General features: G+C 45.7%; 1 protein-coding gene across 1 annotated transcript in view; it reads left to right on the top strand.

The window, feature by feature from the left end:
• PLEC (plectin) overlaps positions 1 to 21,684 on the top strand; it is a 523,889-nt gene that overhangs the window by 135,667 nt on the left and 366,538 nt on the right. The window contains 3 exon segments of the mRNA XM_033935291.1: positions 1,958 to 2,047; positions 9,082 to 9,159; positions 13,460 to 13,552. Of these exon segments, the coding sequence (XP_033791182.1) occupies positions 1,958 to 2,047; positions 9,082 to 9,159; positions 13,460 to 13,552 (261 nt within the window).

The following is a 21,684-nucleotide window of genomic DNA, read 5'->3' as shown; positions in this document are numbered from 1 at the left end:
CCATCAGGTTATTATGTTTCTCTAACCATAAAGCTCTATGACCTCACAATGCAGGTGTAAAAAAGGCTTAGCCTATAGGAAGAGGAGATGCAAATGTTAAGAGCCTTAGCCAATAGGGAGAGGAGGAGATAGTGGCTGCTCTGGATGGGCCATTTGGCCTTTATCTGCCATCAGGTTACTATGTTTCTATGCTTCTGAAAGCAAAGACTTCCTCTGCTAAGGTCTATTATGAGCTAATAGGTGTCACCATGGGATTTAGTTGAAGTTAATAGATGGTGCAGGAGAAGTTTCTTGTGATGAAGAATGACCATCAGCTCCTGGTCAGAAGGTTTAATGCAGACATCATAGGAATTGATTTTAGCTGACCGTTTGTGCATGTGCAGAGCCTAAAATTTTCTGTGCTTTAAGCTGGGGTTACCATATTGTGAAAAAAAGGACATGTGGTTCTGCCCCAGCCCAGCCCTCGCACAAACCTCGTCTCCTCTCCTTCCCTGAACTCAGGGCCGTGTCTGGAGGACCTGCGTGATGATGTCACATTCATGTGTGTGACATCATCGTGTCGCATGCTCAGAGGCCCTCCAGATGCAATCCCAAGCTCTGGGGCCTCCTAGAACCTGAACAAAGTGCTGGGCTTTCCAAAAATCTAACTGGATATCCGGACATTCCTCTGAAAAGGGTAAATCCAGACAGCTGGTAACCTTAGTTTAAGCTCCTGAACACTTGAGGGGTTAAATTCTTCCTGAGATGTCAACCAGGTTATACTGTGCTGAGCCTTTGGGTTTGTCCTGCAGGACTCCAGCCACATTAGCCCGTAGCACCCTCCAGCCAGAGCCTCTGAGGGCCACACGTGGGCTAATGACTTAGATTTTCTCTGTTAATAATCTTTGTTCTCTTTTCTTCCTTGTCTCTTCCTCATCCCCCCCCCCCCTTCTTGTTTTCATTGATCAATCTTCCTCTTTCTTTTCCTGTGACTGTTCTTTCCTTCTGGTTCCTTTTCCTGTTTTTCTTCTGCCTTGCTTTTCAACTCTCTCTTCCTCTTTTCCTTCTTCTTTTTTCTCTTCTTATTTCACCCCTTCTCTCTCATCCCCCCCTCTTCTTTCCTCATCCCATCCCTTTCTCTCATTCTTTCTTCCCTTTTTTCCTCATTCTACCCCTCTTTTCTCTCCCCTCTTCTTTTTTCTCTTCGCTCCTGAATCCATTTCTTCCCTTCTGGTCCTTATTCTGTCTTTCCTTTTCCCTCTTCTTTTCTCTTTCCTTCTCTCTACCCCATTATCTATTCTTGCCCCTCCCCTCCCCATTCTTCCCTCCTCTCCTCATTCCACCTCTTTCTCTTTTCGTCTCTTCTCCCTCCATCTCCCCTAATGTCTGTTTTCCTCGCAGCACTGGAGGGCAGAGGTATGTTTTGCCCTGGGTGTTTCCTCCTCTACACCTGTCGGCCTGATGTGATCTTGATTCCTCTGCATGTCTCAACTCACCTGCTTCTCTCCCTGCTGTTCCTCTCTCTGTTCCCCTCCGTCCCCGATTCCCAGTCACCTGCTTTACACATTGTGCACAGCTGTGGGCCAGACTTCCCATACTTTGCAATTTTGAGTTCTTATTTGCTTTGATGAATTTTGCACTTATCTATATTAAATCACTTTAATAATCAAAGTGAGAAGGGGGAGAATGATATCACGTCCAACACCAGGGTTAAGTGCCTGGGTGAGGGCAGCAGATGAAGGCTTTTCAGCTTTTGGGCTTTGTAAGGGGAGGGGGAGAGTGTTCTGAGCACAAGCTCTGTGTGGAGTGAATGTGTCAGCTGTTTGTACGTCTGCTCCAATCCACAGGCATTGAATTCCTATGCACTCGCTTTCTCCCCCCCCTGCCCCAAATATTGTCCCCTGCATCGCCGCCTGTAGATTTAGTTTTCTCCAGCACCACTGGTTTCTCTCTCACTCCCTCCTTCTGCTTCCCACAGGCCCAGCGTCACGTCAGCGACCTGTATGAAGACCTGCGGGATGGACACAACCTTATCTCCTTGCTGGAGGTGCTCTCGGGGGACAACCTGGTAAGTGCCCTTGCCTGCGTATCCTTCATCTCTTTCTGCCTGTCTCTTTTCCTATTGCTGTCATCATCCTTTGATTTACTACTGTCTGTCTCTCTCTGTCTTCCTGTCTCTTCCCATCTCTTTTCCTGCCTGTCTCATCTTTCGTTCCTTTTATTTCTCTTTCTGCTTTCACTAATATGGCTCCTTCCTTTCCCTTAATAAGCCCATAAGATACCCCAGACTGGAAAAGCCAGTTTGGTGGCTGTCCTTTCAAGGATACCCCAGCCCCTTTCTGAGGTTTCCGAGATAATTTTAAGTCAGTGTTTAAAAAAAAAATACAGTATTACTAAGTTTCCCAGGATGTGGCAAGAACTCCCATTCAATGTGGAGACAAGCAGCGCCTTCTTTCAGGGTCTGCTGCGTGGCGTGATACAGAGCACTTTTCACCAGTATTTAATTAATTAATTTAAGATTTTCTAGTCTGTATATACCAGCGGTCTCAAACACGCGGCCCCCCAGGGACTATTTTGCGGCCCGCGATCTGTCCTTGCCTAAAGCAGGGGTCCCCAATCTGCTTCCCTTCCCACTGCCCTCCCCCAAGCCACCGCATTCGGGGAACAGGCCAGCGCCCGAGGTCTTAGCTCTCCTTGCATATCTTCCCCAGCTCGGAGCCGACCAATTCTTGCCACCCGACGTTCAATTCTAATGTCGGGGAGGAAGTTCCGGGCCAGCCAATCACTGCCTGGCTGGCCCGGAAGTTCCTCCCCGACGTTAGAATTGACGTCGGGTGGCATAAATTGGTTGGCCCGGCGCTGGGGAAGATAAACAGGGAGAGTTAAGACCTCGGCACTGGCCGGTTCCCCGATTGTGGCGGCGGCAGCTTGTTCCCCGATTGCGGTGGTGGCTTGGGGGAGGGCAGGGAGAAGTAAAGAAAGAAAGGGGGGCAGATAGACAGAAAGAAACAAGGGAAACGGGACACAGACAGAAAGGGGCATGGAGAGAGAAAGGGCGGGCATGGAGAAAGAAAAAAAGAAAGAAAGGGGGCACGGAGAGAGAGAGAGAGAAAGACAGACATATAGAAAGAATGGGGGCATGGATAGAGAGAGAAAGAAAGAAAGGGGCAGGGTGAAAGAAATAAAAAGTTGGGGGAGGGAAGGAGACAGATGCCAGACCAGGGGAAAGGAAGGAAGGAGGGATGGAGAGAAAGGAAAGAGATGTCAGACCATGGAAATAGGGACAGAAGAAGAGAGAGATAGAAGGGAAGGTAAGACATGGAAACATAGATTTTGAAAAGAAAGCAGAAAAAATTGAATATTAAGTTAATGCCAAAGATGGATGCAAGGCAGAAAGTAAAGACGGAAAGAAAAACAGTCAAAGGACAAGAAGGCCCTGGAAACATAGTTAAAAGCATGGAAAAATAAAGTCACCAGCCAACAAAGGTAGGGAAAATGATTTTTTTTTTTTTAATATAGTGATTGAAAAGTGTCAGTTTTGAGAAAGGAAAGATATTAAACTTTAAATGAAAAAATAGTTAATGACAATTTTGCATAAGGTAAAACTCTTTATAGTTTATAAATCTTTCCTTTAACTGTTAAAGGAAAGATTTATAAACTATAAAGAGTTTTACCTCATGCAAAGTTGTCATTTCTTTAATAAGACATTAACTATTTTTTCTGCGGCCCTCCAAGTACCTACAAATCCAAAATGTGGCCCCGCAAAGGGTTTGAGTTGGAGACCACTGGTATATACCTACGCTGATTACAATAATCTTTCAATTATACATAAAAACACCAACATCATACTATATAGTGCTTCTGGCCAGCAGAACTCAACTTAAACCTGTGCATCAGGGGAGTTGCCACAATCCTGAAAGCTCAACGCGGGGTTAGGGAGCTGGGTGTGGGCTTTAGTTCTTGCCCAGGCCCCTTGTCTGAGTTTGGATGGTAGCTCCACTGCTTTGGTCCCACACCAGCCCTCATAGCCCCTCCCCCTTGTTCTGTTGCCTTTTGCCATGTGACCTTCTTAACACGTTAACATTACTTTGGCTTTTGATAATTGTCTTGCCTTCTTAGCCTTCTTTGTTTTCTTCTGTTTGCTGAACTCTGCCCTGACCTTTGCCCTTTGGCTTTTGCCTCCCTTCTTGCACTGCTCTTGCTGGGTAGCCGAGGGAACGAGACGTTCTCAGGAACTTGCGGTTGGTGAGTGGGCCCTGCTCATGTTTTGCGACCAGCATGTTCTTGCCATTAGCATGTTAGTCTGCTATTGGTGGCTTCAGCTATGATGTCACTTCCTTTCTCAGAGACCATATGCATGTCATAGCAATTAATGGGCCAAGGGTTCCGTGATTGGCTGATATGGAGACAGTAGGTGGAAGTGACATCACATTAAAGGCAGCCAATCAGAGCGCTTTGCTAAAACCTCTGCTAACCATGACTGGCAGACTTGGTCTGAAGAAGCGCAAGTGAGGACTGAGCAAATGATGCATGGCAGCTTCCGGGGTGGGCATGAATTCCTGAAGGATCTCTCTACCAGGCACTTGCCTGCCACTGGGCCTTGGAGATGCTTTGAAAATTTGCAGTGAGATTGCTCAGGACACTTGTGGGCTTTCAGTGAGAGGCAGGTCACGGGATTAGAGGAAGAGAGGGGTGTCTTGGATCAGCTTGTTTAAAGGGAAAACATTATATCACTGATTCTGTACATCGTCCTCCCCTTCCCCTGAGCCGTGTGTTAAAGCATGGTCCAGGACACTCCCCCCGCCACTCTTCTTCATGAAACAGGGGAACCAGTGAGTTGGGAGGAGAAAGTGGGCAGATGATCCATTGTTAGCTGCACTGAATCCTTCTTGGAAAATTTGCAGGAAGTTCTCAGTTGGGTTGGGGGACTTGCTGATGAAGAGGTGTCTTGTACCCATTCTCTCTTTGTTTTATCCCTCTCTCCCTTAACCCTGAAGGAGTCGTCTTGTGTAAGTTGCCCTTGCTGCCTCCGACATTAGTAAGCTCTCACTGGTTGTGTTGGGACTTCCAGGCTCCGTTCTTTGAAGGAACTTTTGGTTGGTAGGGTGGAATGATTCTCCTTCCCAGGGTCCGGACCCTTCGAGGCACTAAGCCACGGGGTTTCTGCATCGGCCACCCACGCCGGCTTAGATAAATTGTTACGGATGAGGAAGAAGCGAGTATTGACAGGCACACAGGAACGTCTTTCTTATCTGGCGACGCAGGTGTTGGGGGGGGGGGGGGGGGGAGGGGATCCTGGGCATCGCCATCCATGGACTTGCCTCACCATGACCGAGACCTGGAGAGCCGGAGTGTACAAGGCTGTTAGCTGTGACCTGAGCCCCGCCCATCGTGGCTGGCCTGTGGTTCTCAGTCCCCGCAGTCTCCAAGAGAAGCCGCTTGACATAATGTCAGGATAACAGTGAAAAATTGTGGTCCCAGCCCCCTGCCCCACCTGCTTAGAATGGCACGAGAAGCACGAGTTGCGGAGTGGATCCGTGGCAGAACAGAGTCTGGGCAGTCTTGGATTCTCCTATGAGTGACGAGAGAGAGAGAGAAGGGGGTGTTGCCTTCTTGGACAGCTACTAGCGCAGCTCCCCATCTTCCTGTACTTTCTTCCACCCGTTCACCTAAGCAGACACCTCTGGCGTCTCGTTCAGTGCATTGCTCAATTCCGTAGTGTACCTACCGGACCAGCTTTTAAGGGCGTGGGGTGGGGCGTGGGGTGTCCTAATCTCCCACCGAAATGCTCTGGCCTCTGCCACCACAAAGCGCTGGAAGAGAGGGTGACTCTGCCCAAATAAAAGGAGAGTCTAAATCCTAAACGTCCCTGCCCACCTGCGTCTGCCCCCGACATGGAGCCTGGGTCACCACTCCTGTAACATGACACGGTGTGACAACTGGATGCCAGCATAGATCACGTTCCCGGCTGCTTCTTCTCAGGAGGGTGCTGAGCAGACCATGGCCGGGGGCTGCCCTTGCTGGTATTTTCTTTGGCACCACTTTCTTCCCCTCACTCTGCAGGATCACCACGTCCCCTCTGAGGGGATTTCCAGCAGACATCCTAAACCCATCTCCGTTGATTGGCTTAGACCCTTTCTCAGAAGCGTGGGGTGGAGCCCACTTCCCTGACTTCCTGTCTCCGGCCTTTGGCGTGGGTTCTGAGCCGCAGGGCATGCGTGAGCCTGCTTCAGAAACTTAGTGTTCAGAAGGCCAAAGAAACTACAGAAGTATGTCGCATATATCAAGAAAGTAACGCTTAAGAAAGCTCTCAGAACCCTCAGAGCTGATAAAGTAGTGCCAAAGCCCAGACCAGATGAATTACTCTCCTTCCGAATCAGGACGCAGCCTGCCATGCTTTGATGCTGGTGACGCTGTCCTTAATCACCTCGACCTGCTCCATCTCCCAGAACAAAATCCACTTGGCAGGGGCATGGATCTTTATCGGTCAAGCATAAATGCAACCTGGATAGTCGAAGAGGGTGTCTAAAGTCGAGCTGTGTGCAAAAATCACATTGACACACACAGAGCATGATTACAGCACAAATACGGTAGCTGAAGAGATCTTCATCAGAGCTGCGTGCAAGGATCATATTGACTTACATAAAGCCTGAATACAGCACGGACAGATGCGCACGCATGCATGCGTCACACCGATGCACATGAAGCGTGAATTCGGCACAGACAGCTAACTAGATCTTTATCGGATGCCCATGCAAGCATCGCAGTGATACAAATGGAGCGCAATTTTCAGCTCTGAGGGTTTGCAATTGGATTATTTAAGGCAGGGGTGTCCAATCTTTTGGCTTCCCTGGGCCGCATTGGCCGAAAAAAATGTTTCTGGGGCCGCGCAAACGCTGCAGCAAGACAGAGGAGGGAGCCGGCAAGATGGTAAACACCCGGGGGCAGCAGAGGAAAACACTGCATCACCCTCAACCGAGGCCGCACAAAATACTTCACGGGGCCGCAGGTTGGACACCCTTATATAAGGGAAACTCGTTGTAGTATTTCCCTTTAAAGATTTACTGGTCCGCCAGTGCCATGGGAAGGATTTCCTTGATAACTTACAAGTGTTGGCAGCTTTTTCCTATTGAGGGCCGAGAATAAACACTTTATCAGTGAATAAACACTCATTTAAAGCGTTTACAGAAATCTGCTTTGAGATTTCCCAAGTAAAGCACAGATATACCATGGCTGCCTCGGGTGACTCTTCGTCCACCTGATCCATATAGGCTTCCGACTGACGCATGTAGTGCCTGGATTGTGTCATGGACAGGTGAAGAGCATGAATACAGCACAGAGAGCTGAAGAGCAGATTGATACAAGAAGCCACTTTGATACAAGAAGAGTGCGATTTCCAGTTCTTTTGTGAAGCCTGGCGTCCATGGATTTGCAGTTAGATTTTTCAAAGGAAACTCATGTTTCCGTTTAACCCTTTAAATGGCAGATGGTGAAACAGTTGCTTTACGTAGCTTGATGTTGAATGAGAGCGACAGTGCCAAGGAAACGGGCATTTGGAGATGCATGTCTCCCCTAAGAGCCATAGAAGACACATGTTGCTTCTGAGCAACAATCCCAAATAAAGGGTTAAATTGGCCTCTTTGAAAATAGGGCTCAGTGCCTACATTTTATTCAAAATTTCACTAAACTCCATAAATTTAGAAGCATGCAAAGTGGGTGGATTTAAGAGGAGGGATAAAATGCTCATAAAAGTGGTTAGCTTAGCAGGGTTTTTAAAAAGGTGTGGACAAGTTCCTTAACCCTTTAATTGAGCGATGGTGAAACAGTTGCTTTACGTAGCTTGATGTTGAATGAGAGCGACAGTGCCAAGGAAACGGGCCTTTGGAGATGCATGTCTCCCCTAAGAGCCATAGAAGACACGTGTTGCTTCTGAGCAACAATGCCAAATGAAGGGTTAAAGGCCTCTGGTGGGCCAATGTCATGGGAAGGTTTCCCTGCATACTTTACAAGTGCGATCGAGCAGTATCATTCGTCTCCCAACTGAGGCCCGGAGCAATATTTTAAAAATCCCTTTGCAAATTTCCCTAGTGAAACACAAATATGCCACGGCCACCTGAGGGGCAGAACTTTATCCAGGCATCATTGTGATGCATGAACGTAGCACAGAGTCCTCTGTAAGCATTACAATAAAACATGAATACAGCATGGACAGCTGAAGCGTTGGCTAAGGCGAGAATATTGTGTCCGGGCAGGGGTGGAGAATGGAAATTAATGCAAATCCATTCAAATATAAAGAGTGACGGGTGCATTCAGAGGTAGGTTGGCAGCTAGTCTGCTACTAATGGGTTCTGTGCAGCATGACGAAGGTGTCAGTTGATATTTAATGGAGGGTTTTAGGAAGAATTGTGGCAACCAGAGCCGATGGCAGCATTTTCAGGCCACCAGGGAAGGGAACTGGCTCTAGAATCTCTGTCCCCTCTGTCAGCTGCCCTATGAAGGGGGTGGGAGGCTCGTGGCCCTGAGAGCTTGAGGAAGGGGGGGGGGGGGGCAGCTCAGGACATTGAGTATCGTTGCTTTGGGGGAGGGGGGCCCCGGGACCTTGATTACTGCTATGTGGTTCGCATGTGCTCTCTGTGTGGTGTTCCGTGTATGGTATGTGAGTTCTGGGGTGGGGGAGGGAATTGTGTTTTCTGGAAAGAGGTTCCTCCCTTGCTGCTCTCTCCCCTCAGTGATCTGACGCATCGTAGCATGTGGCAATTCTTCCGTGGAAAGTACCATTTACAGCCCAACTTGATAACAGTCCCAGGTATCTCACCTGGTGGTTGCAATGCAGGATAGGTTTAGGTGTAATAAATTCTCAGTATTTCTCAGCTGCTCAGGTTTTCAGGATTCCCACAGCGAATATGCAGGAAGTGGATTAGCGTGGTCTGTTTCCCATCTCGTGGGTATTCCTTGTGGTAATCCTGAAGCCTGCCTTGGCTAGGCATGTCTCCAGGAGAGGCTGAGCGGTAGCGCTCTCTCTCTATCCAGGTGTCTCTCACCCTGTGACCGTTTCCCATCCATCGCTCAGTTTGGTAACTTTTCCACTTGTGCTTTTTGCAGCCCCGGGAGAAAGGCCGGATGCGCTTCCACAAACTCCAGAATGTCCAGATCGCCCTGGATTACCTGAAGCACCGCCAGGTGAGTGCCTTCTCTTAAGGGGTGCAGGGGGAGCTTCGTGCTAACCCGTGATCATAGCCTGCTGAGCAGAAAATTCTTCCTGCGCTGTCAGACTAGCCAAGGGCCTTCCCTCCCCCCCGTCCTGGTCTATGAATTGTACCGGATTAGAAATCCAGGCTAAAAGCTCACTTTTTCAAGGTTGCTAACTCTTAACACCCACTCACTTATAAAGCAAAACTCCTTAACCCCCTATTTGTCCTGTTTGTCTGTTTGATTACATTATAAGCTCTACTGAGCAGGGACTGTCTTTTGCATGTTTTAACATACAGCACTGCGTTCGTCCAGCAGTGCTATAGAACTGATAAAATAGTCGTATTAGCAACCGTCAAAGCCCGAGATGTCCCTGAGAAACCCCACCCGTTATCTGAGGCGTTATGTATCTCTCTGTCATATTTATTAATTGTTGTTCCAACAGAGCTTAAAATTTCAGTTCCCCGTAATGTTGCAAGACACTTTTCTGTCTTTACTTCATTCCCTAGAATCTTGTTACTCTCTGGGATTCCGGAATCTTACTATTCTTTGAGATTCTGTATGGAATGTTGCTACTCTCTGAGATTCTAGAATCTTGTTACTCTCTGGGATTCTGGAATCTTGCTATTCTTTGAGATTCTGTATGGAATGTTGCTACTCTCTGAGATTCTAGAATCTTGTTACTCTCTGGGATTCCGGAATCTTGCTATTCTTTGAGATTCTGTATGGAATGTTGCTACTCTCTGAGATTCTAGAATCTTGTTACTCTCTGGGATTCCGGAATCTTACTATTCTTTGAGATTCTGTATGGAATGTTGCTACTCTTTGGGATTCTAGAATCTTGTTACTCTCTGGGATTCCGGAATCTTATTATTCTTTGAGATTCTGTATGGAATGTTGCTACTCTTTGGGATTCTAGAATCTTGTTACTCTCTGGGATTCCAGAATCTTGCTATTCTTTGAGATTCTATATGGAATGTTGCTATTCTCTGGGGATTCTAGAAACTTGTTACTCTCTGGGATTCCGGAATCTTGCTATTCTTTGAGATTCTGAATGGAATGTTGCTATTCTCTGGGGATTCTAGAATCTTGTTACTCTCTGGGATTCCGGAATCTTACTATTCTTTGAGATTCTGTATGGAATGTTGCTACTCTTTGGGATTCTAGAATCTTGTTACTCTCTGGGATTCCGGAATCTTGCTATTCTTTGAGATTCTATATGGAATGTTGCTATTCTCTGGGGATTCTAGAATCTTGTTACTCTCTGGGATTCCGGAATCTTGCTATTCTTTGAGATTCTGAATGGAATGTTGCTATTCTCTGGGGATTCTAGAATCTTGTTACTCTCTGGGATTCCGGAATCTTACTATTCTTTGAGATTCTGTATGGAATGTTGCTACTCTTTGGGATTCTAGAATCTTGTTACTCTCTGGGATTCCAGAATCTTGCTATTCTTTGAGATTCTATATGGAATGTTGCTATTCTCTGGGGATTCTAGAAACTTGTTACTCTCTGGGATTCCGGAATCTTGCTATTCTTTGAGATTCTGAATGGAATGTTACTATTCTCTGGGGATTCTAGAATCTTGTTACTCTCTGGGATTCCGGAATCTTACTATTCTTTGAGATTCTGTATGGAATGTTGCTACTCCTTGGGATTCTAGAATCTTGTTACTCTCTGGGATTCCGGAATCTTGCTATTCTTTGAGATTCTATATGGAATGTTGCTATTCTCTGGGGATTCTAGAATCTTGTTACTCTCTGGGATTCCGGAATCTTGCTATTCTTTGAGATTCTGAATGGAATGTTGCTATTCTCTGGGGATTCTAGAATCTTGTTACTCTCTGGGATTCCGGAATCTTGCTATTCTTTGAGATTCTGAATGGAATGTTGCTATTCTCTGGGGATTCTAGAATCTTGTTACTCTCTGGGATTCCGGAATCTTACTATTCTTTGAGATTCTGTATGGAATGTTGCTACTCTTTGGGATTCTAGAATCTTGTTACTCTCTGGGATTCCAGAATCTTGCTATTCTTTGAGATTCTATATGGAATGTTGCTATTCTCTGGGGATTCTAGAAACTTGTTACTCTCTGGGATTCCGGAATCTTGCTATTCTTTGAGATTCTGAATGGAATGTTGCTATTCTCTGGGGATTCTAGAATCTTGTTACTCTCTGGGATTCCGGAATCTTACTATTCTTTGAGATTCTGTATGGAATGTTGCTACTCCTTGGGATTCTAGAATCTTGTTACTCTCTGGGATTCCGGAATCTTGCTATTCTTTGAGATTCTATATGGAATGTTGCTATTCTCTGGGGATTCTAGAATCTTGTTACTCTCTGGGATTCCGGAATCTTGCTATTCTTTGAGATTCTGAATGGAATGTTGCTATTCTCTGGGGATTCTAGAATCTTGTTACTCTCTGGGATTCCGGAATCTTACTATTCTTTGAGATTCTGTATGGAATGTTGCTACTCTTTGGGATTCTAGAATCTTGTTACTCTCTGGGATTCCGGAATCTTGCTATTCTTTGAGATTCTGAATGGAATGTTGCTATTCTCTGGGGATTCTAGAATCTTGTTACTCTCTGGGATTCCGGAATCTTACTATTCTTTGAGATTCTGTATGGAATGTTGCTACTCTTTGGGATTCTAGAATCTTGTTACTCTCTGGGATTCCAGAATCTTGCTATTCTTTGAGATTCTATATGGAATGTTGCTATTCTCTGGGGATTCTAGAAACTTGTTACTCTCTGGGATTTCGGAATCTTGCTATTCTTTGAGATTCTGAATGGAATGTTGCTATTCTCTGGGGATTCTAGAATCTTGTTACTCTCTGGGATTCTGGAATCTTACTATTCTTTGAGATTCTGTATGGAATGTTGCTACTCCTTGGGATTCTAGAATCTTGTTACTCTCTGGGATTCCGGAATCTTGCTATTCTTTGAGATTCTATATGGAATGTTGCTATTCTCTGGGGATTCTAGAATCTTGTTACTCTCTGGGATTCCGGAATCTTGCTATTCTTTGAGATTCTGAATGGAATGTTGCTATTCTCTGGGGATTCTAGAATCTTGTTACTCTCTGGGATTCCGGAATCATGTGATTCTTTGAGATTCTGGAATGTTGCTACTCCTTGGGTTTTGGCCAGGTACTAGAGACCTGGATTGGCACCGTGAGAACAGGCTACTAGGCGTGACGCACCTTTGATCTGACCCAGTAAGGCTATCTTTATGTTCAGACAATTTTTGTTGAAGACAATGCAAAATATCAGCAATAAAGGTTTCACAATACAACTGGGTCTTCTTAGGTAAAGGACATCCCCCCCATCCCTTCCCCGTCTCCTCTAACCAGAAACAATCATAATATCTTCAAAGGATGGCCAAGCATTACCATAGTACAACAGACCAACACTTTATATATTCCCCCTCCAACCCCTCCACCTCACTATATTCCCCCCACTAACTCCCCTCCCCCTCACACCTGAAAGGCCGGCTGTTTTATGGATTTAATAGCATATTTATTGCTGTAACGTGTTCTGGAGCCTTGTAGGGAGGGGTGGTATATAAGGTTAGAAACTGGATGGTGGTTTGGCAGCTGTTTGCACATAAGAATAGTCCTAACACCTGAGGCTTGGGATCAGGCCTGGTAACTTTGGTTTGAGATTTTCTGTAGCCTGGAATAACCAGGGTTGGGGGTTTCCTCTGTTTTAATAGCAACAGAAACCAGATGCTCTGAATATGTCTTTAAACACATGTACACACATAGCATAGCATAGGATGGAGTTACCACATGGCTCCAGAAAGGGGAAAGAGGTGGTCATGAATCTTTTAGTATTACAAGTTCTAAACAGCTTAGAAAATCGCATCCACTGTCTTCATTCCCCTCAGTTAAGGGATGTAAATACAAGAAATTTCAGGCAGCCTCTTAGATTAGGGATTTAATTCATATATTTACATTTCCAATTTCATAGCAACAATTTTGTCGTGCCTTAAAACATATCTTTTTAGGGAATCTTTTGGAAGTTAGAATCTGGATCCTTATTCATTTGTATTACTAATTTTTGTGAACCGCATAAAACTTAATGGTATTTGCGGTATACAAGTGAGTTTTATGTTATGTTATGTCATCTGAGGAATCTTTGAGCTGAGAGGTCCTACGTGCATTGACCTCATCCTGTGACATCTCAAGTTTCCTAGACCAAGAGGAAGACACTTTGAATGGGGAGAGGGCGAGCCATTTCCTGCGCAGTTTGTGGAATGCTCAGCTGACGGCTGCGTTATCTTTTGTAGGTGAAGCTGGTAAACATCAGGAATGACGACATTGCGGATGGGAACCCCAAACTCACCCTAGGCTTGATATGGACCATCATCCTTCACTTCCAGGTGAGCTGCATCCTTCCAAATCATCTGTTTTACAGGAATGTCAGTCAAGAGCCCTAATCCCTAACCAGAGGGGAAGGGTAAACCTTGAACTCGGCTCTTCAGCACCATCACTATTAAAGAATGACAAGGGGGCAAGTTTTTGGAACTCATTTTCCCATTCCCTGCCCCGTTCCGGCAAGCTCCGTCCTCATCTACACAAGCCTCAAACGCGTTAAAATCATAAGTGTTCGAGGCTTGTGCGGTTAAGGTAGAGCTTACAGGAATGGAGCAGGGACAGCGACAAAACTCCCGGGGACAGGGAAACAATTGCCCCCATTTCATTCTCTATTGTGTACCGAAGCTCAGTTTGCTAATATGTAATGTAATGTAATTTATTTCTTATATACCGCTCCATCCGTTAGGTTCTAAGCGGTTTACAGAAAATATACATTAAGATTAGAAATAAGAAAGGTACTTGAAAAATTCCCTTCCTGTCCCGAAGGCTCACAATCTAACTAAAGTACCTGGAGGGTAATAGAGAAGTGAAAAGTAGAGTTAGAGGAAAAATAAAAATAAAATAAACATTTTAACAAGACAGCATTGATCTAAATACTTTGGAAGGTAGAAGAGAGGAGAGAAAGGAATAGAAGCAGAAGGGGGAGCCGTTGAACAGTAGAATTCTGCAGCATCCACTATCTCCTCCTCTCCCTATTGGCTAAGGCTCTTAACATTTGCATATCTTCTTCCCATTGGCTAAGGCTCTTTGCCTGCATTGTGATGTCATAGAGCTTTATGGTTATAGAAACCTAGAAACATGATGGCAGATGAAGGCCAAATGGTCCATGTAATGTAATGTAATGTAATTTATTTCTTATATACCGCTCCATCCGTTAGGTTCTAAGCGGTTTACAGAAAATATACATTAAGATTAGAAATAAGAAAGGTACTTGAAAAATTCCCTTACTGTCCCGAAGGCTCACAATCTAACTAAAGTACCTGGAGGGTAATAGAGAAGTGAAAAGTAGAGTTAGAGGAAAAATAAAAATAAAATAAACATTTTAACAAGACAGCATTGATCTAAATACTTTGGAAGGTAGAAGAGAGGAGAGAAAGGAATAGAAGCAGAAGGGGGAGCCGTTGAACAGTAGAATTCTGGAGAAATTTAAATGATAGAAATAGAACAAAACAAAGACAAAAGGCAAAACAATAGATAAGATTAAAGATAAATCATAAGCTGGAAAGAAAAATAAAATAAAACTTTGTCTTCAATCCACGGTTTCAGCGTCAGTGATGAAGTGGAGCAAGTAAGTTTAGGAGGAACGATTGACGTTTCCAGAAATATACATGCAAAAACTTTTCCATTTGCCTTAAGCAAATTGTATGTAGATAATCTGCATGCCAAAAGTATGATCAAACATGGGAGAGCACGCTGGTCGCCAAGGTAGCGTGCGCATCCAGCATCTATTAACAACAGAAGCCATGTTCCTGGGTTCTGCACATACGGGAGCACAGAAGAATTCGCAAAGGTTGCGCATTGTGCAGAATGGAGCGGTTAGGCTGGTTTTTGGATTGAAGAAATATGATCACGTCACTGCCTTTTTTCACGCACTGCGGCAGTTGCCAGTGGAGGCTTAAGTGACTTGGCCAGGGTCACAAGGAGCAGCGCTGGGATTTGATCCCACAACCTCAGGGTGCTGAGGCAACAGCTCTACCACTGAAAACCTTCAGTTTCACTTTATTCCCACATTCGTTATTCCATATCCTGATGACTCAAAAACCAACTTACCTTATAGGAATGCGCTGATGTCATCCACTGGTAGATAAATGTGGAAACCCGTAGCTCGAAACCCGATTGAAACTTCTTATTTCTCAGTTGCGCCTTAAGGGTCTCGGATGATTCATCGCAGACAGTTCAGCGCGATAAACTAGCTGCAATGAATCATCCAATTTCAGTATTGGGGTGGGGGCCCCCCAAAAAAAAATTTCTGCATTTGGGGAGTAATGCCCCCCTTTCCCCCCAAAATTATAACCTTCCACTCTCATCCCTGTTCGTAATCTGGCACCTCTGCGGAGGCTAGTGGGGAGCCTGGACCCTGAGGGGAGAAGTTGGCACCAGAGTTGCCATGTCACCATGCCTGCCCTCTGACACTGGAGCTGCTGCGTCACGTCCCACCCGCTACTTCCAGAGTTGCTGCATCGTATCCCTGGCCCGGGGGGGTGGGGGAGAGGGGGTTAGCAGCCATCAGAGCTGCTCCGTCTGCTGCCAAGCCCAGCCTCCCCGTAATGGAACAATTCATCGAGGCCGATTCATTGTGGCCATCCGTGAATCGTTCCATTCCGACACTTTAACCCTTCATGCAGCAACACCATCTCCCTTCCATTCCTTTCAGTGAAAGATAAAGGTTATGGCAGGAGAGTCACCAAACTCACTTCACCCCTCTCCTAAAGTCACTTCGTTGGCTTCCCATCCGTTTCCAAATACAATTCTAACGCCTCTTACTCACTCGGCTGCCCCTCACGATCTCTCTTCACTTATCTCCCCCCGCGAGCTCCGCTCAGCTAAGTTCCTTCTTATCTGTGCCCTTCTCTTCCTCTGCCAACTCCAGACTCCATCCCTTCTGCCTCGCTGCGCTGTATGCTTGGAACAAACTGCCCAAATATCTAATCTAATCTTCGGTTTATATACCGGGTCATCTTCCAACGGAGCTCGACTCGGTTCATATATAATTAAGGCTGGAGTACATAGAAGGGGAACATGAAAGAATTAAGAGCTATAGTATTATCATTTTGTTGATATTGTAGATAAGCCGTTTAAATATTGCGAGAACAACAGAGTTTTCAGGGCTTTTCAAAATAGTTGCAGCTGGCCTATTAGTCTAATGGAGTCAGGGAGTCCGTTCCAGATCTCTACCAACTTAAAAACAAAAGATTGACTAAGCTTCCCAGTAAATTTAATTCCCTTAAAGCAGGGGTGTCCAACCCGTGGCTCAGTGAAGTATTTTGTGCGGCCCCGCTCGAGGGTCGAGGGCGATGCAGTGCTTTCCTCTGCCGCCCCCGGGTGTTTACCGTCTTGCCGGCTTCCTCCTCCGTCTTGCTGCAGCATTTACTCAAAGCCGTGGGTAGCGGATCCTAGTTGCCTCTTGCGGCTGACCCAGAAGTGTCTCCTCTGACGTCACAAAGTCAGAGGAAACGCTTCCAGATCAGCCGCAGGAGGTGCGTGGAAGCCGCTGCCCGTGGCTTTGAGTGAACGCTGCAGTAAGATGGAGGAGGGAGCAGGCCGGACGGTAAACACCCGCAGCACAGAAGGGAGGGAGAAGGGTGTGTTGGGACTTGAGAAGGAGGTGCTGCCTGCGGCGTTCAGCGAAAAATGACTAGCAGTGAGGAGGGAGCCGGCCTGAAGGTAAACACCAGGGGCACAGAAGGGAGGGAGGGAGAAGGGCGTGAGACTTGAAAGGACTTGAGAGGGAGGGAGCACAAACTTAGGAAAAATGATGGAAGGAAGGAGGGAGGGGCATGAACTTAGGACACAGAATGAAGGGAAAGATAGAGGGGAGCATAAGCCATAAGATGGAAGAATGGAGGGAAAGAGATGCAGAGGTGAGGGAGATAATAGCAAGGGAAAATTGGGTGTCTGAGAGAGGGAAAGAGATGATGCAATTGGGGAGATAAAGAAAGAGGAGAACTGTTGGGCAGAGAGAAGAGGGATGGAGACAGAGAGAGAATTATTGACATAGTGGTGAGAGAGGAGTGAGATAGAGATGCATGGGCTCAGAGAGAGGGGAAGAACATGCCGGGCCGAAGAAGCCTCCTGGACTTTTTATTTTTTGGGGGGGAGGGTATTAAAAGAAGTGCCAGATTGGGCGTGGAGGGAGAGCTTATGGGACCAGAAACAGAGGACAGAGAGAGAGAGATGATGGGCAATGGTCTGAAGGGAGAGAAATTGGATGGTGTGGAGGAAGAGGGAAAGAGATACTTGAAGAGAGAACTGTTGGAAAGAGAAAGAAAGAAATGGTGGACCTGGGGAAGGGAGGCAGGCAGGCAGGCGGAGAGATGGGTTGAGGGGCAGTTGGGAAGAGAAAGGGAGAGACGTTGGATCTGGGGTTGGGAGGGAGAAATGTTAGGACTGTGGATGGAAGGCAGAGCGATGCAGCATCTCTCTCTTTTTTTTCTCCATTTCATTGTTCAGCATGAAGAGGGGGAGGGAAGAAGAAAAACTGAAAAGAGAGGGAGCAAAATGTTGGACCATGGAGATAGAGGAGGAGAGATGGAACCATGGGAGGGCAGGAGGGAAGAGAGCTGGGATAAGATGATGCTAAGGGATGGAAAGAAAGGGACAGGGAGTTATAGCTTGACCAGTTGAGAGAGGGAGGGGGATTCTGAAAGTGGTGAGCCATGTGGATGAGGTCAAAAGGGAGATGACAAGATAGACTCATAGAAACATAGAAAAATGACGGCAGAAAAGGGCTACAGCCCATCAAGTCTGCCCACTCTACTGTCCCACCCCATTAAGTCAGAGTGCTGCTCGACCCACGTAGAGATCCCACGTGGATGTCCCATTTATTCTTAAAGTCGAGCACGCTAGTGGCCTTGATCACTAGATGATTGAGAGAGCAGTGAGTACAGTGGTAGAAATGTGGTAATGGGGAGTAGATAGAAGGGAATAGGAGGCTGTGAAAGGAGTGAGATGGGAAATGGGAGAGCTAGGGACTGAGAGAAGATGGAGAATTGAGAGGTAGCTGAACATTTAAAAACAAGGGCGAGAAAGAAGACAAGGTTTGAGTGGACAGATGCGAAAAAGTTAAGAAAGCTGAAAAGGAAAAATCAATACATTGGAGACAGGCATAAGAAGGAAATGGAATGAGAGAAGAGGAGAAAAAAATGGACAGCAGATACTGGAAAGAGAATTAGTTGAAGATAGAGAAAAAGCAGAAAGAGAAACTGGGACCAAGATGATGGAAAAACAAAACATCCAGACAACAAGGTAGAAAAAATTGTTTTATTTTTAATTTATTAACTTGAAAGCCAAAGGGGGGGGGGGAGGGAAGGCAGCCGCTCTGCAATATTGCTGCCAGCTGCAGAACTTGGGAAGTTGGAGGGGAGGAGGTGGCCGTCAGTTGGTGAGACTTGAGGATCCCTACTTGCTACAGCAGGGGTGATGTTCATTTTGAGGCAGCCTAAGCTCAAAGTGAGAGGCCCAAAAAAGCAGTAATATTTACCCTGACTGAACGATCCTCCACGTGCCCCTCTGACAGCTGATTCAGCATCCCCACTCTGATGAGGCTCACCTCTGAAGAGGCTCACCGTAGCTGTAATAGAAGTGAATGGGAGAACTAGGAGCACGCATCCCTGCTCATCAGAGTGGGGATGCGGAAGCCTGTGGCTGCTCCACTGTCAGCGGAGCACGTGGAGGATCACTCAGTCAGGGTAAGCATTACTGCTTTTTTGGGGTTCCTCTCCAGTGTCCCTTTAATGAAGGTTTATTATTAGATACGTACATCTTCTATATTAGCGATTGCAAATTTGGGACCTGCTCAACCTTTTTTTGGCTCATCGGCTAGTGTTAGTGTTTGTGCGGCCCCAGGAAAAAAAAATTTCGGCCATTGCGGCCCAGGGAAGCCAAAAGGTTGGACACCCCTGCCTTAAAGGAAGGGAAAGATAGTTTATATTTCTGTGTATTCCTCAGATGAAAAGATCTAAGGGGACTAAAAGGTCAAAGAAGCTTGACGATTCTTCATGCACATTTAAACTGGATCCTAAAACGGGCTGGGAACCAGTGAAGCTTTCTCAACAGAGGAGACACATGATCATACTTGTGTTTCCCAAAAATAAGCTTAGCTGCCCTATTTTGTATCAACTGAAGTCGTTTTAGACTGCCCTGCTTTCTGCCCAGATAAACTGAATTACAGTAGTCTAGTCTAGCTGGTCAAGCACAGTGGATTGCAGCAACACTGAGAAATGTTCTTGATGGAATAATGATCTAACTTTCCTCAACATATGCAGACTGAAAAAACACTTTTTTGTCAAATAATTTATCTCTTCATGAAATGTAAGTGATGATAATAACCAGGACTCTGGAAGAAAAATCTATATGTAGTGAAATGCCTGATTTCAGTATAACAGAGGAAGGGATTTTTTTCTACTCTTGGCCAACCCAAAGCAGTTTGGTTTTAGCAGCGTACAATTTCATTTGGATAGACAATGCCCACATTTGAAGTTTAGAAACGCAGCCGTCTATACTAGAGACCAAATTTCTAAGATCGGGGTCAACTTCTAATAGAATGAAAATATCATCTGTGTAAGTAAATATAGTCTCTGGCAGTGTTCAAGGCCCAGTTAAAAGCCCACCTCTTCGAGACTGCTTTCGACTGCTCTCGCCTCACCCAACCCCAAGCATGTCTGTCCAACTTAGATTGTAAGCTCTTCCAAGCAGGGACCGTCTATAAATGTCAAAATGTACAGCGCTATATCAGTGATAAATAGTAGTGGTACTAATAACTTTTACTCCTCGGATCACAGAAAACCATTTGCCCAACCGTCTGGTCTTTTGTGTTCTATTGGGACTTTCCTTTAATAGTTAACCCTTTCATTACCATGGGATTTTAAGTGAGCAGCGTGCTCATGTCTTCATGAATCGTTTCATACAGCTTTCTTGTGCACGGGGCAGCTAGACTAGTGCAGAAAATGGTGAACTGGACTCATGTTAACCCCCTGCGCTCAATTACGATGGCCATTCAAGACGGTAAAGGGACTCATCCAAAGAAGCAAATAGAATGCTAGGAATAATCAAGAAGGGTATCACAACCAGAACAAAAGAGGTTCTGATCAAGATGGCGTCGGGAGCGGACGCCTGAGCGAGCTCTCCGCTCGTTTGTACTTGAATCTGTGTCGGTGCCTCTTACCCGGTGGTGTTATGGGGAAGAGGAAGGGAGTCGCCCGCGCAGTTCCTTCGGCGGCTGATTCAATCTACCATAACGAGCGCTTTTGCTCGCTTGGGTGAGGCGACCCCAGTTACTTCGGGAGGGAACCCGGATCTCTCGGCGAACCTCAGCGCAGAGAGTCGGACTACTTTGAGTCCGGACCAGAGGCTGGTTCCTCCCCAGCCCGGAAGTGCGCAAGTGCAGGGACTGCTTGGAGCCCGACAGCCCCGAGAGGGAGAAAGTGACTCCAGCATTGGAGGGACATCCCTATCAAGCCTTTCATTGGAAGGAGGAGATGGGAGCCATCAAGAAATTTCCTGCACTTTGGAAGAAGAGGTGAGAGGTGCCTCGGGAGGGAATGCTATCAGTTTTGGGGAGATGAAGAAACCAGATAAGATAGATATGGAGGCGCTATGGCAGGCCATATCAGTCATGGACTCCAATCTCAAATTGACTTTATCTACAATTAAAACAGATTATGGAACTGTTTTCTCCAAAGTGGAGCAACAAGGGGTGCTTCTTACTAAGGTTAATGAAAGGTTGGAGAAACAGGAAAATAATTTGAATGAAGTAAAGAAGGTTCAGGTGGATCTGGTTAAAGAGAGATCTTATGTTTCCCGTAAGATGGAAAATTTCGAAAACCAACTGAGGAAAAATAATTTAAGATTTTTGAATTTTCCTAAGTGTCCTATTATTTCACCAGTTGAGATGGCTAGGAAATATTTTCGAGAGACTTTAGCCATTCCACCAGAAAATTTGCCTCCAATTGTTAGAGCTTACTACTTGAATTTAAAAACAACACAAGGGGAATCCACACCTATAGAAACCCCAGTGGATAAAGTAGTGGACTTGAATCTGTCTTCATTTCTGGAAAATTCCCTTGAGGTTGTCACTCAAAGAACTACCATGTTGTTGACTTTAGCCTTGGAGAGTGACAGGGAATTTATTCTTCGTATGTATTTTCGACATATAAATGATAAGTTTTTGGGTTCTAATGTTCGAGTTTTTCCTGATTTAGCTCAGATAACCCAGAGACGTAGGAAGGAGTTCTTGTCCTTGAGGTCAAGGACCCTGGCTCTGGGGGCTACTTTTCTTGTTAAATTTCCTGCAAAATGTTATGTATCTTTTCAAAATAAGAATTTTCTTTTTTTCGAGCCCAAACAACTTTTGGAATTTATTGGATCAAAGGAGAAAATGGTAACCATGACTAGTAATGTATGACTTGCCAGCTGGTTG

This window comes from Geotrypetes seraphini, chromosome 2 (assembly GCF_902459505.1).
Source record: "Geotrypetes seraphini chromosome 2, aGeoSer1.1, whole genome shotgun sequence".
NCBI classification, from domain to species: domain Eukaryota; kingdom Metazoa; phylum Chordata; class Amphibia; order Gymnophiona; family Dermophiidae; genus Geotrypetes; species Geotrypetes seraphini.
The sequence above is the reverse complement of the archived record's forward strand: the minus strand, read 5'-3'. Positions and strand labels throughout refer to the sequence as shown.